We start from the raw sequence: 16,466 nt of genomic DNA, 5'->3' as shown, positions 1-16,466 counted from the left end.
TTCTTGTTTCTTTTGAAACTGTGCTTCATTAAGCAATATTTGAATCCCCCTTTTATGGTATTTATTTTCTAATTCTTACTGTCCTTCCCGCATAACAGACATTCATAAAGCAAGAATAGGACGGCGGAGAAAACGGCTTACATGTGGCTGAATGCCTTACGATCGTTGTTCCAGGTGTGCAATCAAATGGGCTTTATTTCCTGTGTCATCGTCCTGTGGGCTCCTTGTGGCTGGGGGCTCACATTGCCCTTCTCTATTAAGCAGCATAATTCAAACACTGTTCTCACAGATGAAATCTAGGTATCAGGAGACTTAGAACTATACCCAGAAGTACATTAATTAAGATCTTCTTTGCAAACTTCAAAGTCTGTATGGGAAGAAGAGCTAGAAAAAAATCTCCATCCCAACTGGGCATTTCCTTCCTCCAGACACAAGGCGGAGTTAAGCTAAGTAGAAGGCGGAGTTAAGCTAAGCTAGTTAGCTCCCTCTGGGCCAAGGAGGGGATTCATAGCTTTCTGAAAAGTCAGGGAAGGACTTATCTAGAGCCCATTATAAATCACCGTATTAGAGGAGGCATTTAGTACATGTGAATACTTCTCATACATTCTGGGCGATTTGTTCTGAAGCCCCTATTTCTAGGCATAAAGATACGGGCAGTGGTAAATGGCATAAACCAGGAATACCATTATTAAAGGAAGTAAATTTGTTCAAAATATAGCACCTTAATAACCTCCAGGAGAGCAAGGATATGTTCGCTTCCTTATTATTTCCCTGAAGTAGCTGTCCCTCACATTTTCCCCCAAAATAAATATGACGCATTTTTTTCCACCCTCTCCATTCTCAGCTAGCAAAATCATATAACTCCTTTCACTTCAAAAACAAAGTAACTTGAAATTTCATCTCCTATAATCATGTCAGATGTGACCTTTAAAAACAAAAAAAAGAACTGTGAGCTACAGCTCAACCTGAAACTATTAAGTATATAAGCAAATTATTATAATACAAGTAGATAATACGTGTTTTTCTTGTGCTAGGGGCACAACGATAAAGGAGAATATAATTCTACCTTGGGTTAGGAGATGTGTCGGGGAAGGCTGGATAGAGATTTCTCAATAATTAATGTTTATTGAGTGCTCACGTTGCGCAAAGAGCTTTACACAAATTATGTCTTTAATCTTCACAAAGGGAGATAGTACAATTACCATCTCTATTATATAAACTAGAAAACCGAGTCTTGGAGAGTTTAATATGCTCAAAATCATCCTGCTACCAAGAGATGGAGACAAACTTCAAAGGCAGCCAGTCACTCCAAATGACATACCAGAAGCCATCATGCTAAAAGCCTCTGGAAATGGATATTTACCAGAACAAGGGAATAATTGGACAAAGCATTTCCCTGGGGGGGTGGGGTGGGGAAACTCAGACATAACAGAAATCTGAGATTATAAAATACATAAAACCTACAGAGAAAAATAGCCGTAAGTAGCCCCACGCAGTGCCGGCCATGGGTCAGGTAGTGTTACAATTGCTCTTGTGTATGAACTCCGTAACCAATAAATCGGCATCATTAGAAAGTACCATTTTTGTCATCCCTACTTTGTAGACAACTGAAGCACAGATAATTTAACTAAGCTGCTCAAGCTCACAGAGCCAGCGGAGTGGGGCCGGACTGTGAGGCCAGGCGGGCCAGCTCCGGCCTCTGTGCTCTGCTACGTGCCTCCACCGCTGCATCTCCTACTGTGACAAAGCTGCCATGTGCTGCCATGTGCCACCAGGAGAAAGCCACGGAGGATGCTGCAAAGCCACCTGGCTCCGGCTTTGAGGAACGAGGCCCAGGATCTGGGACTTTAATCAACAAGCTCTGGATTTCCAACAAGAGTGGGGATATGATAGCAATGACAAGACGCGCCGTGTACCTAAAACTGTTATCGGGGTTGTCGTATTCTAATATTTGAGAAACATGCTCTTTTGTTCTTGCAACGCAGAGCACCCGAAATAAAGTTTTGAACACATATCATGACTCATCGAAATGTTCAGTCTAATGAATTTAAAGTTTCTTCTTTACAAGCAGTTCTCAAGTATCTAGGGATTATGCCCTCCTGAAGGTGATGCCAGGATAGAGAATCTAACAGTTGTACGTTCCGCAAAAAAAAAAAAAAAAAAAAAAAAGAATGTGGATTAAAATATGCTGGGAAATTTCACACCACGCAAGAGTTACTCAGCGATTTTTAAAAGGGATAGAGAGTTGTTATAGGATAAGATGATTTAACATCAATAAAAGCTATAGAAGAGTGCCTCACTTACATAACATGTTTTATAATGATTAAATAGTAGGTATCAAAAGATATTAGAATATAATAATTAAAAGAACACGTTCTGGAACCTCGATAGCCAGGGTAAACACGTCCAAGTCTTCCACTGGAGCAGATTATGTAATGTCTAGGCCTCAGCTCTCATCATTGGGGAAATGGGGGCAATAACTTTGGCCCGTTGCACCTCACATTGTTGGGAGGTTGGTTATGCCTATATACGCAGGCACGTCCGTATCGATATGTCTGTGTCTATACGTATACATGTACACATACGTCTGCATATACATGTGACATTAGGAAGGTCCAAGAAATGAGTGAAATATGATTAACTTCAGGTGTTACCTGTGTTTTAAAAAGGGTTACACTAATTTGCCATCCAAAATACTGTGACCTGTATTTAAATGCAATTGATATTTAAAAAAAAAATAATGTAAACCATGGACTTTGGATAATAGAGCGTGGGCTTTTGATTTGACAGTGCAGGTTTATCAAATACAACAGGTGAACCATCCTGGTGGGAGTGTTTGGTAATTGATTATGAGAGATTATGACTGATTATGAGATTATGCATATGTGGGGACAGAGGGTGTATGGGAATTTTCTGTCACTTTTGCTCAATTTTGCTACAAACCCAAAACTGCTCTAATAAATAAAGTATTTTTAAAAAGTGTTGCAAAATATATGTATTGTGGATGGTTAGGTACTTTATTTATTTATTTATTTATTTTTAGTTAGGTACTTTAAAGGTGATATAAACATCTGCTCATAAGTATACGATTATATGTTCATAAACACATAACTAACTTATAATAATAAAAAGGGGGATCCCTGGGTGGCGCAGCTGTTTGGCGCCTGCCTTTGGCCCAGGGCGCGATTCTGGAAACCCGGGATCGAATCCCACGTCGGGCTCCCGGTGCATGGAGCCTGCTTCTCCCTCTGCCTGTGTCTCTGCCTCTTTCTCTCTCTCTGTGTGACTATCATAAATAAATAAAAATTAAAAAAATAAATAAAAAGGAATGCATGCATTAAAATATAATTTGATCCCAAATCCTAATCTGCCCCTTTAATCTAGCCAGCTAGCTACCATCTTTCTGTAAAACAAATCTCAAGCTCAGTGCCCAGAATCTTTGGGCTTCAGTTTTTGCTTCTATAAAATGGGCATAATAGTTTTTAGTATAAAAGCTTTGGGATGTTGTAAAATATATAAAAATGTAAGATCTTAGTAAAAAAACTTTGCACGTATTAAGTGTGCGATAAATGCTGATGTCATTCTCCCTGAGGGCAGTTGTCAGTGCACTCATACGGCATACAGGCTAAATCTTACACAACGGCAAAGAGTATTATTTTAAATAGCTATGAGTTCAATTTCATTCAACAAACATTTTTGAGACTCTACTATAAATTACGCCCTGTAATTGAATCTTTCCATCACTACAGCATTGGAAATATAAATACCACAATCATACGTTTAATAATCATATAAGGAAATTCAGGTCTTCCTTGAAAAATGGCCATTAAAAAAATCATTAATTCTGGGCACCTGTGTGGCTCAGTGGTTGAGCGCCTGCCTTCGCCCCAGGGCGTGACCCCGGGGTCCCGAGATCGAGTCCCGCATCAGGCTCCCTGCATGGAGCCTGCTTCTCCCTCTTCCTGTGTCTCTGCCTCTCTCTCTGGGTCTCTCATAAATAAATAAACAAAATCTTTTTAAAAATTTATTAATTCTAAAAGTGTACAGTTTAAATAGAGGAATTTTAGGACTCACATTCTTTTACCATCTATGTTTAATAAATAGCATTTTAAATTAGTCTCATCATTCTTTTATACAATGCCTTCCTACAAAGCCCAAAATATTTCCTTATCGATTCTTTTTCAACCTTTGGTGTAAATGAAGCAGAAACCAACAGAGCTAGTTTTGTCCTACAATAACTTCTTCAACCTTACTCGGTTGTGCTATGCCACAACTTTTATTTATTTAGTCCTTTTTTTTTTTATATCAGCAGCATCCATTGATTGGTGCCTGAAACACGGATCTAGAAATAGTGTTAATCATCTGCAGCTGCACAGGCTGCGAAGGGGCCGTAAAACACTAGGCTTCTTGCTCACAATGTACAACAACAATGAAACAACCCCTCAGCTGCGAGTCCCCCCAGGGCTCTGCTGCACCAAAACAATATAAAGTGGGTCATATTCAAAGCCTGGCGAACCCAACTTATATTTTATATTAAACATCTAAATTTTAGAAAACATGATGCAGTTTGTTTCTGAACTGTCCCCAAAACTCTGTTGTTTCAGCCGGCCACGAGGACGGGGACAGAAAACCAGCGCAACCATATAGTGTTTGTCCTTCTCCGACTGACTTACTTCACTCAGCATCATCCCTCCAGGTCCATCCACGTGGGAGCACATGGTGGGTATTTGTCGTTTCTAATGGCTGAGGAATGTCCCACTGCAGACACAGACCACAGCTTCTCTGTCCATCATCTGTCGCTGGACCCCGAGGCTCCTTCCACAGTTTGGCTATTGTGGACATTGCTGCTGTGAACACTGGGGTTCAGGTGTCCCGGCGTTTCCCTGCATCTGTGTCTTTGGGGTAAATCCCCAGCAGTGCAATTGCTGAGTCGTAGGGCAGCTCTATTTTTAACTCTTCTAGGAACCATTTGGGGAATATAAAAAATAGTGAAAGGAAATAAAGGGGAAAGGAGAGAAAATGAGTGGGAAATATCAGAGAGGGAGACAGACCATGAGAGAGTCCTAACTCTGGGAAGTGAACTAGGGGGGGGTGGAAGGGGAGGTGGGTGGGGGGTGGGGGTGACTGGGTGGTGGGCACTGAGGGGGGCACTTGATGGGATGAGCACTGGGTGTTATGCTATATGTTGGCAAATGGAACACCAATAAAAATTAAATTTATTAAAAAAGAAAAGAAGAAAAGAAAAGGAAAAAAAAAGAAAAAAGAAAAGAAAAGAAAGGAAAGGAAAGGAAAGGAAAGGAAAGGAAAGGAAAGGAAAGGAAAGGAAAGGAAAGGAAAGGAAAGGAAAGGAAAGGAAAAAAGAAACAAAAAGAAAAGAAGAAAAGAAAAGAAAGAAAAGAAAAGAAAGAAATAAAAGAAAGAAAAGAAAAAAAGAAAAGAAAGAAAAGAAAGAAAAAAAGAAAAGGAAAGAAAAGAAAAGAAGAAAAGAAAGAAAGAAAGAAAAGAAAGAAAGAAAGAAAGAAAGAAAAGAAAAGAAAAGAAAAGAAAAGAAAAGAAAAGAAAAGAAAAGAAGGAAAAGAAAAGAAGGAAAAGAAGAGAAGAGAAACCAGGAGGTGGATGACTGAGTTAGGATGTGAACTTTACTCTTGGCTCGGGCAGTCCTCCAGGTTATGAAATGTCTTGCACAGGGAACAAAGAGCAGGAGGATTTGAGAGAGAAACTGAGGCAGCCCTTAGTTCAGGGGTGCAGAGCATGATTTCCGGGACCCTTGGAAGGTCTCAGGTAGTCAGGTTCCACACGGGACCAACACTCTTCCTGCCCTGGACCCTGTCCCCATCATATCGTAACTCTTGGCAAGGCATCATCAGCACATGCTTTCAGCTCTCAAAGAAACTGTTGTTCTGTATTTCTATATTGTTTCACCTAAAGAAAGGAACGTCTCCACCAAAAAAAAAAAAAAAAAAAAAGAAAAAAGAAAAAAAGAAAGGAAGCCAGCGCAAGCACGTGGCTGTCCAGCTCCTCCAAGGCCAGGTCCTCCCAGAAAAAGGCGTTGGGAGCCGAACGGCCCAACGCAGGGCCGTGAACCTGGCTTTTCCGGAGATTCCGCAGCCTCCCCACAGGGGCAGGGGTGCTCAGGGCTGGTGTAGGGCGCAGCACGAGCCTCCGGACCAGTGTGCTTCTCGGCTTTGAGGGCCACGCCGGGTTATTTAGGGCACGAGCAACTGTTTCAGGGACCTACGAGTCCAAGGCCTGGATCTACCAGTTTCCTAAAACCAACCGGTAGGCACACATCTCTCCTTCAGATTCTTATATCCCTTCTCACTTTTTGTTGTTGTTGTTGTTGTTGGCAATGACTTGCTTATTCACTCAATCAATACATTCATTTCTATGGGGGTAAAATGGGCAATTCGCCACATAACTCTCAGGTTCATGGAGTCATGCCTTGGTATCTGTATACACCACAGAGCCAACACGCCAAAGTCGAGGTGGCACCCGTGACCACACAAGACCCCGCTCACCCTCTAGGTCACCATCGTCTGCTCTCCGTATCCATGTGTCTGATTCTGTGCTGTTTTGCTTATTCATTGGTTTCCCTTTTTTTTTTTTTTAGATTCCACATATGAGTGGATCCTACATTATTTGTCTTTCACCATCTGGCTTCTTTCACTTGGCGTCATACCCATCGCTTCTCGGCCTTTTGGCTAAGATCAAGTGTAGCATCATCCCCTCACTTCCTCTGCACGTGTGTGTGTGCGTGTGTGCGCGTGTGCTCCACCTGCTCTTATCCGCCCACCCGTGGGTGCACACTTAGGCTGTGTCCGTACCTTGGCTGTTGTAAACGCTGCAGTGAACACAGACGTGCCACCATCTTTGCAAATTAGTGTCTCATGCTCCTCGGATAAACACCCAGAAGTGGGAGAGACGGATCATATGCTAGGTCTATCTTAATTATTTGAAGAATTTCCGTATGTTCTTAATTATTTGCAGAATTTCCATACTGTTTTCCTCGGGGGCTGCAACAATTTATATTCCCACCCACAGTGTTAAATGGCTCCCTTTTCGCTAACACCTGTTACTTCTTGTGTTTTTGAGAACAGTCCTTCTAAAAGGGTGGGGTGTTATCTCATTGTGATTTTGATTTGCACTTCCCTAATAATTAGTGACGATGGAAATTTTGGCACGTGTCTGTTGGCCAACTGAATGTCTTCTTTGAAAAAAAAAAGTCTATTCAGGTCCTCTGCCCATTTTTAAGTTTTTTGTTTTGTTTTTAATTATGTGAGTGTTTTTGTGCATTTTGGACATCAATCCCTTTAGGATAAATGTCTTCCAAGAGCCTTCTTCCGTTTAGTACGTTGCCTTTTCATTTTGATGGTGATTTCCTTTGCTGTGCAGAAGCTTTTCAGTTTGATGGAGTCTCATTTCTTTATTTTTGTTTTTGTTTCCCCTGCCTTTGGAGTCAGAACCACAAACTGCTAAGATCAATGTCAAGGACCTTTCCACCATGTTTTCTTCTGGGAATTTTATGATTTCAATTCTTACATTCAAGTCATTAACCTATTTTGAGTTAATTTTTGTATATGGTGTATGATAGTCATCTCTAGTTTCATTCTTTTGCATGAGCTCTCCAGTTTTCTCAGCACCGTTTATCAAACACATTCTCCTTTCTCTGTTTCATGTTCTCTTTTTTTAAAACATTTTATTTATTTATTCATGAGAGACAAAGAGAGAGAGAGAGAGAGAGACACAGGCAGAGGGAGAAGTTGGTTCCATGCGGGAATCCCAATGCAGGACTCGATCCCAGGACCCCAGGATCACACACTGGGCGGAAGGCAGGCGCTAAACCGCTGAGCCACCCAGGGATCCCTGGATCCTGTGTTTCTAGGAATTTATCTATTTCATCTGGGTTGTCCAATTAGTTGGTATATAATTGTATTTTATATGATCTTTTGTATTTCAATGGCATCAACTGTAACTTCTCTTTTATTTCTGATTTTATATCTTTGAACCCTCTCTCTTTTATTTCTTAGTCTAGCCAATGCTTTGTCAACTTTATCTTTTCAAAAAAGAAAGAAAGAAAGAAAGAAAGAAAGAAAGAAAGAAAGAAAGAAAGAAAGAAAGAAAACAGTTCTTAGTTCACTGATCTTTACCATTGTCTTTTTATTCTCTAATTTATGTATTTCTATTCTGATCCTTATTATTTACTTCCTTCTATTAAATTTGGTCTTCATTTGTTCTTCTTTTTCTAATTCCTTTAGGTGTAAAGTTAGATTTGTTTACTTGAATTTTTTTTAATTTTTTATTTATTTATGATAGTCACAGAGAGAGAAGAGAGAGAGGCAGAGACACAGGCAGAGGGAGAAGCAGGCTCCATGCACTGGGAGCCCGACGTGGGATTCGATCCCGGGTCTCCAGGATCGCGCCCTGGGCCAAAGGCAGGCGCCAAACCGCTGCGCCACCCAGGGATCCCTTTACTTGAATTTTTTTAAGTTAGCCCTTATTACTATGAACTTCCCTCTTAGAACTACATTTGCTGTAACCCATAGATTTTGTTATGTCCTACTTCTGTTTTCATTTGTCTCTAGGTATTTTTTTTAATTTCTCCTTCAATTTTTTCAATGACCCATTGGTTGTTCAGCAGTAGATTATTTAATCACTACATTTTTATGTATTTTCCCCAGTTCTCAACTTGTAATTGATTTTAACTTTCATCTAACTGTAGTTGGAAAAGATTCGGGGTATCATTTCAACCTTCTTGAACTTATTGAGAATTATTTTGCATTCTAATATGTGATCTATCCTGGAGAATATTTCATGTGCACTTGAAAACAATATATATTCTGGTGCTTTTGGATGAGATGTTCTGTGTATATTAAGTCCATCTGGTCTAATGTATCATGTAGGTCTGATGTTTCCTTATTGATATTTTTGTCTGAATAATATATGCAGTGATGTAATTCTGATGTCAGCTATTTCTTAATATTACAGTATGACTGTTCATTTCTCCCTCTAAGTACATTAATATTTGTTTTACATATTTAGGTGTTCCTATATTGAGTGCATAAATATTTAAAATTGTTATATCTTCTTATCGGATGTCCTCTTTATCATAATGTAATGCCTCTCTTTGTCTGTTATTACAGTCTTTATTTTAGTCTTTTTTTTTTTCTGATATGGGTACAGCTACACAAGCTTTCTTTTTGTTTCTTTATAAGTGGGACATCTTTTTCCATCCCTTCTCTTTCCATCCCTTCCATCTTCTCTTCTCTTTCCACCCGTGTGTGACCCTACTTCTAAAGTGAGTTTCAAAAAATAAATAAATAAATAAATAAATAATAAATAAATAAATAAATAAATAAATAAATAAATAAAAATGAAAAAATAAAGTGAGTTTCTGGGCGTGTGGCTGGCTCAGCTGAAAGAGCATGTGACTCTTGATCTTGGGGTCATGAGTACGAGCTCCACACTGGTATAGAGATTACATAAATAAATGAATAAACAAAGAAACAAACAAAAATATAAAGTTAGTTTCCTGTAGACAGCATATAGATAATGTTTTTTATCCATTCAGCTACTCTGTTTGATTAGAGTTTAGTCCATTTATGTCTATAACAATTATTGATAGGTATGCACTTATTGCCGTTTTATTAGTGATCTTCTAGCTGTTTCTTGTAGTTCCTATCTGCTCCTTTTTCTCCTGTCTCTTCCTTTGTGGTTTGGTGATTTTCTTTAGTGTTATGTTTAGATTCCTTTATCATTTTCTTTTGTATTGTACTATAAGTTCTTGCCTTGTGGTTACTATGAGGTTCACATATAACATCCCATGTGTGTACAGTTGCTTAAATTGACCTTTTTATAATATATATCCCTTAACTTAGTTTTAGTTAATTTTACTACTTTTATCTGTAATTGTCATTAATTGTTTAATTGTTTAATTGGTTAATAATTGATGGATTCACTATCTTTACCATAAATTTACCTTTTCCAGTGAGATGTTTTACTTTCATGTGTTTTCTTGTGATTAGTTAGTGATGTTTCTTTTCTGCTCATGGAAGTCCCTTGAACATTTCTTATAAGGCTGGTTTAGTGATGATGAACTTCAATTTTTGCTTGTCTGGAAAACTCTTATTTTCCCCTTCAATTCTGAATGATAACCTTGCAGAGTAAAGAATTCTTGGTTGAAAGTTGTTTATTTTTTTTTCTTTCAGTACTTTGAAAATATCATGCCACTCCCTCTAGCAAGCAAAGTTTGTGTTGAAAATTTGCTGATAGCATTATGTGTTTCCCTTATATGTAAGAAGCTATTTTTCTCTTGCTTTTAAGATTTTTTCTCTATATATTAATTTTTAAATTTTAACTATAATGTGTCTTAGTGTGGCCCTCTTTAGTTCATCTTGTTTAGAACTCTCTGGGCCTCTTGGACTTTTATGTGTATTTTCTTTCCTGGATTAGGGAAGTTTTCTGTCATAGTTTTTTCAGATGAGTCTTCTTGCCTCTCTTCTCTTTCTTACACCCCTATAATGCAAGTGTAATTCTGCCCTATTCTTTCTCAAAGGCCTTTTAAAAATATCTTTACTTTTTAAAATTATTTTTTCTTTCTGCTGCTTTATCTGGGTGAGTTCTGTTGATTTGTTTTCCAGCTCACTGATCCATTCATTCTTCTGCTTCATCCAGTCTCCTGTTGAGCCACTCTAAGGTAACTTTTTAGTTTAGTTATCATATTCTTCAGCTTTGTAATTTTTTTGTTTGGCACTTCCTGATGTTTTCCAACTCTTTGTTGAAGTTCTCACTGTGTTCATCCATTTTTCTTCTTAGTTCAGAGAGCATTTTATGACCATTACTTTGAACTTTTTGTCAGGTAAAATGCTTATCTCTGTTTCATTAAAGTCTCTTTCTGAGTTGTCTGAGTTTTTTTTTTTCTTTTTTCTTGTCTGTTTGGAAAAGTCATTTCTCATTTTTGCCTGACTCTCTGTGTTTGTTTCTATATATTAGGCAAATCAGCTACCTCTTCCCATCTTAAAGGAGTGGCCTAATGTAGGAGATATCCTGCGGGGCTCAGAAGTGCTCTCTTCCCCGGCAGCCAGACTCATCCCCTATGTGAGCTGAGTGCATCCACCTGCTATTGTGAGGCTGCAGCTGTAGGATGGAAGTGGACAGGGATCTCACCTAGCCCAGTTGTAGCATGTGTGGAACAGGGGTGGGCATGGCTCTCACTGGAGCCACATGTGATGTATGGCTGCAGCAATGAGAGTTGGTGGGGCCCTCAGGACAGCACACCCTCTAGTGCTAACATGTTAGAGGGAGAGTTCCAAGATGATACCCTCAGTCACTGAATCTGCAATGAGTTTGCAAAAATGGCACTTGACAATACCTTTGTCCCCAGAGAGAGAGTCCCAATAAGTTCTTGTCTTTCCAGAAGATACTTTAAGATCAGTAATTGCATCTCCTTCAGATATGTTCTAGATACTTTTTAAGCAGCTGTTTTTGTGCTGGGTCCCAGGGTAAGTGACTCTGTGCACAAGCCCCTTAAGAGCATGTTCTCTGTTCCCTACAGTTCTATGGCTTTCCTGTATGTGATTCCCAATGGTTTACAAAGTAAGGCATTTTGGACTCTCATTTGTCCTGTGAAGGATCTAGGGGTTGGGGTGCCTGATGTAGTGCACAGACTCTTCACTTAGGAAAAAGTTCTGCATTTTTGAGATCCATCCTGATTATGGATTGCTGTTCCTGTTCCTGTTATTGTTTTTTCATTTTTTTTTTCCCTCAATGTGCCCTTTTCTCCTTTGTTGTAGAGGCTCTGTTCATTCAGTTTTTAGTTCTTTTCAGAGGAAACCATTCCATATGTAGTTGTAAATTTGTTGTGTTCATGAGAGGAGGAGGTAAGTCCAGGATTTTCTGACACTGCCACATTGCTTCTTTTTAAATTAATTTATTTAAAGATATTTGTTGAGGGGTGCCTTGGTGGCTCAGTGGTTGAGTGTCTCTTTTGGCTCAGGTCATGATCCTGGGGTCTTGGGATCACAACCTGCATCAGGGGCCCTGCAGGGAGCCTGCTTCTCCCTCTGCCTATGTCTCTGCATCTCTCTTTGTGTCTCTCATGAATGAAATGAATAAATAAAATCATTAAAAAAAGATATTTTTTGATTGACTCCTATTGCCTTCTCAGAATATCTTCGACCAATAAGCACAAAGCACAAATGCAAAAAGCTTCAGACTTAGATTATCTAGGTTGCTCAGTTCAACTGATCAAACTACTCAATTTTCTTCTCTAAGCATTAAAAAATAAAAGCTACTTTAATTCGTTCTTCAAAGAAAATATATACTAGCCAGTATGTCAAGTTGAGTAGAAAGTAGTAAATAAGACTAGACTATCTTCATGAAACTTCCTGTCAGTTGAAGGAGACTAATGTTAGATAATGTATTACAAATCCAATGAGTATTTTAAAATGAAAACATCAAGGTTCTAAGGTAATGGAAAAACAGATGTGTCATCTACTTTGGGAGGGGAGGGGGAATTAGGAGAAACTCTTTGAAATATATGATTCTCCCTATCGAAGCAAATAGGAAATTCCATTTTCTCTTTTATGAGATCAAGAAAAGAAAAAAAAAAAAGAATAAGCTGTTCCTTTAAATAAAAACAGTAGTGTTTTCAAGTCTACACTATGTAAGTGGCCAAACTGGTGAATTAAACCTGTTTTCCTTGTTTTCTGTACCTCATCCCCATATCACACAAACAATCCCCAGATTTAAGACCTGCTTTATTTACATTAGCCACCTTTATTGATCAAACTGGTTGGCAAGACTCTCCTTCCCTAAGTGTTGTATAAACATTCACTATGTACCAACATCCTCAAGGCAAATAAAGCATATCAAATATTAATCTTAAAATCAATTCTTTGGAAACTGGTTATTTATTTATTGAATATAGTGTGTATTGAGTACAAATTTTATAATAGTGTCTATCAGAAATAGAGCAGGGCTAAATACCACTTACATAAAACACTTCAAAGTCCACCTACTTAAAACGTAGTCGTCTCCCCCCCACTGCCCCAGCCCCCCCCCCCCACTATACCAAGGGCAGAACTGGCAATGATTCTCTATTCAAGACACTTCACCTGTTTATATTAAGCAATATCCTAGCTATTGGTTCTAAGCCTTTATCATGTTAAGGAAGTTTCTTTTTGTCTGTAGTTACATGTTTGTTTAATAAGTTAGAGAAGAAGTGAGACAGCATAGTTGTAAAAAGCATAGATTTTGGTGTCAGTAAATATAGATTGGAATCAATGCTCTGAAAATTCCCAGCTCTGTGATCTTGAATCAGCTACTTTACCTCTCCAAGCTTGTGTTAAGCAATTGTGAAAAGGAAAGAGTCTCTGTCCCAGGCATCAGATTGACTGTGAGGTCTTTACTTGCTCTTTGACTTGATTCAGGGGGCCAGGGGTGAAATGGGCGATGAGGTGTTAAATGTGGGTATATGAAGGTCTTTCCCAGGGTCTCTGAAACTTGTGATAAAACAGTTTTTGCTTTTATATGAAATGAATTAGCTAAATCTCTCCAATCTAGGTGAGGGATTATACAGGAGTTCATTTCAATGCCATCCTCCTATTGATTCCTCAAGTAAAAACAACTCTTCCTCATCTCTGCCATATATACATTTGCATATTCATATTTAAATTTTTTATGTTTAATTAATATGAGTCCAAGAAATTAAGAAGCTTTTTGGAATCCTAAGGAAATAAATAGAAAAAATAAAAGTTTGGCTCAGAGTTTTGGTATCCCTTGATAAAATTAGCATAGAGGACATGATTGAGTGGGGTATGTATTGCTGATAACTCTGCTTTCCAGTTCCGCGCCCTCCCACAGTACATCGATTTTATATCAACACTATGTCCTAGACTGTTGCCCTTTTTCTCTTCCTCTGCAGTACATTATTGGTTTGCCATCATTCTTTTGTCCCAAGTGAACTCATTCCTAAGCTCTTTATCTTGGCTGCATCAGCTTGCCTTGGTACTTGAAATCTGCTGCTGTAGATATGGCATTAATGAATAAACTCTTCTTCTACTTCATTCAGCATGTAATAAAGGGTTTTAGGCATGTATGTTTTTATATCAACAAGAAAAGTCAACAGAACTTAAATTTAGCCGTTTTCTAGAAATGTTACTTCCATTCTTATTCTCTAATGTTTCTATTCTCTGTTGGTATGTTTGAATAATAGACTTTAGAATGAGTACACTGAAGTCAAAATGCAGTCAATCTCTGAACATATTCGAAGAGTGAAATTCCCTTGCTCATTGTATGTAAAGGCAATGCAGCCCCAATATCACACAAAAAAAGAGTGCTTGCATAAAAAGAATTCTTCTAAAGGTAATAAAGGGAATGAATATACCTGTTTGCTTCAGTCAGTTACCCAGTGATTTCACTTTTGGTTGAGACATGCTTCAATCCTCAGGACTCAGCATGAAACTACACAGCTACTTCTGAGTTACTGATTCTTCTCAAAATAGAACCTATCTGACAGAAGTAGTGATATCATTCCAAAAAAAATAAATTAAACCCTTTCTTCTTTTGAAATGTTGCATCAGCTTCCAGACTACAAGGACTCCACCAGTATGAGCGCTTCCTTAGAGGACAGCGTCCTTACGGGTTCTAAGTCCATGTTTCTATGTTGTGACTTTCATTTCCTTTTTTCTATGAGCGCCCCTTATTTTTTCCCCTTTAACCTTGTTTCTAATTCTTCCCTGAAGAAAATATGATATTTGAAAGGCACAAACATAAATATTTAGAAGGCACCAAAATTGTACTTATTCCCTAAAATGGAAAAAGTATAACTATGCATATGTAACACCTTAATCCAATCTTCACAAAATCCTCTTTATTTAATAAAATATAAATTAGATTCTATAATCCATAAATTCTATAATCCATAGTATTTCTGATAGATTACAATGTTTAACCCAAGCGAATCACAGCTGTAGTAACCAAACTTCCGAAATTGTTTCAATAAAACTCTGGCTAAAAGCTTAGCAGACATTGCCAAATATTTACACTCTGTAGTTATTCATAGTAAGGAGTACTGTTCAATCACTGGAATTTAATTTAATAATGTTTACCTGTGTGTAAGCCTCCGGTGACTAATGCAGACTGCAGTCTGAGAATCTTGAGCAATGCATACTTTATGGCGACTACATTTCATCTTCAGGCATGGATCTTTAGCTGGATCTAAAGCTAAAAAAATTGTTTGAAAAATATTAAGACATGCTTCTGAAAAATGGAGGCATCTAATCCCATCAAACAATTTGATCAAGAAATTTACATAGCAGTTTAGCTCTAAATTTTCTTCACATTTTCCCTCTCTTAAGAAATACTTCTATTTCTACTCACATAACTCAGAGTTAATGGATGGCTGCAGCTTAGTCTTACTTATCCTATTTGGAAGCTGAAATACACACACCTCTATGACCAAAAAATGTGTAATCAAAACAAACTTTAAGAGCAAAATTTTCTCTAGTTGTTACTGTTTTCTAAGCAGCAAGGTGCAGAAATAAAGTTGGGGTGTGTTACTGTAATCCATCTGTCAGTGGAGAATTGTAATTCTTACTTATGCTTTCCCTAGATAGATGCAGGTGGGTAGAGATAAAGAATTAAACCCAAAAGATGTTAGTGGGCATTAATGAGTCTTTGGATATGCAAGGAATGTCTACAGCTGTACTAGGGACTGGCTGAGTAAATCATGATGATAACTGAGACACTGCGTTTTCATTTTTAAATTGTGCCTGATGTTCGAACCACCATTTCTCTAGACAAGAACGGTCTCGGTGGATGCCAACCCAAAGACTGTGTGACTCCTTGGTGACATTTTAAATAACAGTTTTATTAAGATATAATTTGCATACAGTTCATTCTTTTAATGTTTAAAATTCAGTGGTTTTCACTATATTCACAGCTGTGAAACTATTATCACAATCAATTTTAGAACGTTTTTATTGCCTAAAGAAATGACACCCTTTAGTTATCATCTTTCGACCCCAACTCCCTCTCCTCCCTCACAACCTCTAACAGTAGCATCTACTAATCTAGTTTCTGCCTCCACAGATTTGCCCATTCCAAACATTTTATGTCAATGAAATTATACAGTATGTGGTCTTCTGTGACTGGCTTCCTTTGTTTGAGGCAACATTTTCAAGGTCCAACCATGTCCTGGCATGCATCACTACTTCATTCCTTCGTATTGCTGAGTATCATTCCATTGTATAGACAAGACATATTTATCCATTTACTAGTTAAGGGGAATTTTGGTTGCTTCTGCTTTTTGTTTATTAGAAATAATGCTGCCATTGGTAATCACTATTGGTGATGTTTGGTGATACCTTGTGGGTGTAAAGCCAGGGAGAGAGTTGGCACAAAGAAGAAAGAGGCAAAAGAAGAAGAAAGAAGAAAGAAAGAAGAAAGAAAGAAAGAAAGAAAGAAAG

General features: G+C 38.2%; 1 protein-coding gene across 3 annotated transcripts in view; it reads right to left on the bottom strand.

Moving 5' to 3' along the window:
• The window catches only part of SPOCK3 (SPARC (osteonectin), cwcv and kazal like domains proteoglycan 3), a 409,070-nt gene that overhangs the window by 211,260 nt on the left and 181,344 nt on the right, over window positions 1–16,466 (bottom strand). For all 3 annotated transcript variants that reach the window (XM_055336503.1, XM_055336504.1, XM_055336505.1), the window contains one exon: window positions 15,108–15,222. In XM_055336503.1, coding sequence (XP_055192478.1) covers window positions 15,108–15,222 — 115 coding nt within the window. The remainder of the gene's footprint in view (window positions 1–15,107; window positions 15,223–16,466) is intronic.

This window comes from Nyctereutes procyonoides, unplaced genomic scaffold (assembly GCF_905146905.1).
Source record: "Nyctereutes procyonoides isolate TBG_1078 unplaced genomic scaffold, NYPRO_anot_genome, whole genome shotgun sequence".
Lineage (NCBI taxonomy): Eukaryota > Metazoa > Chordata > Mammalia > Carnivora > Canidae > Nyctereutes > Nyctereutes procyonoides.
This window is presented reverse-complemented; position numbering and strand designations above follow the sequence as displayed.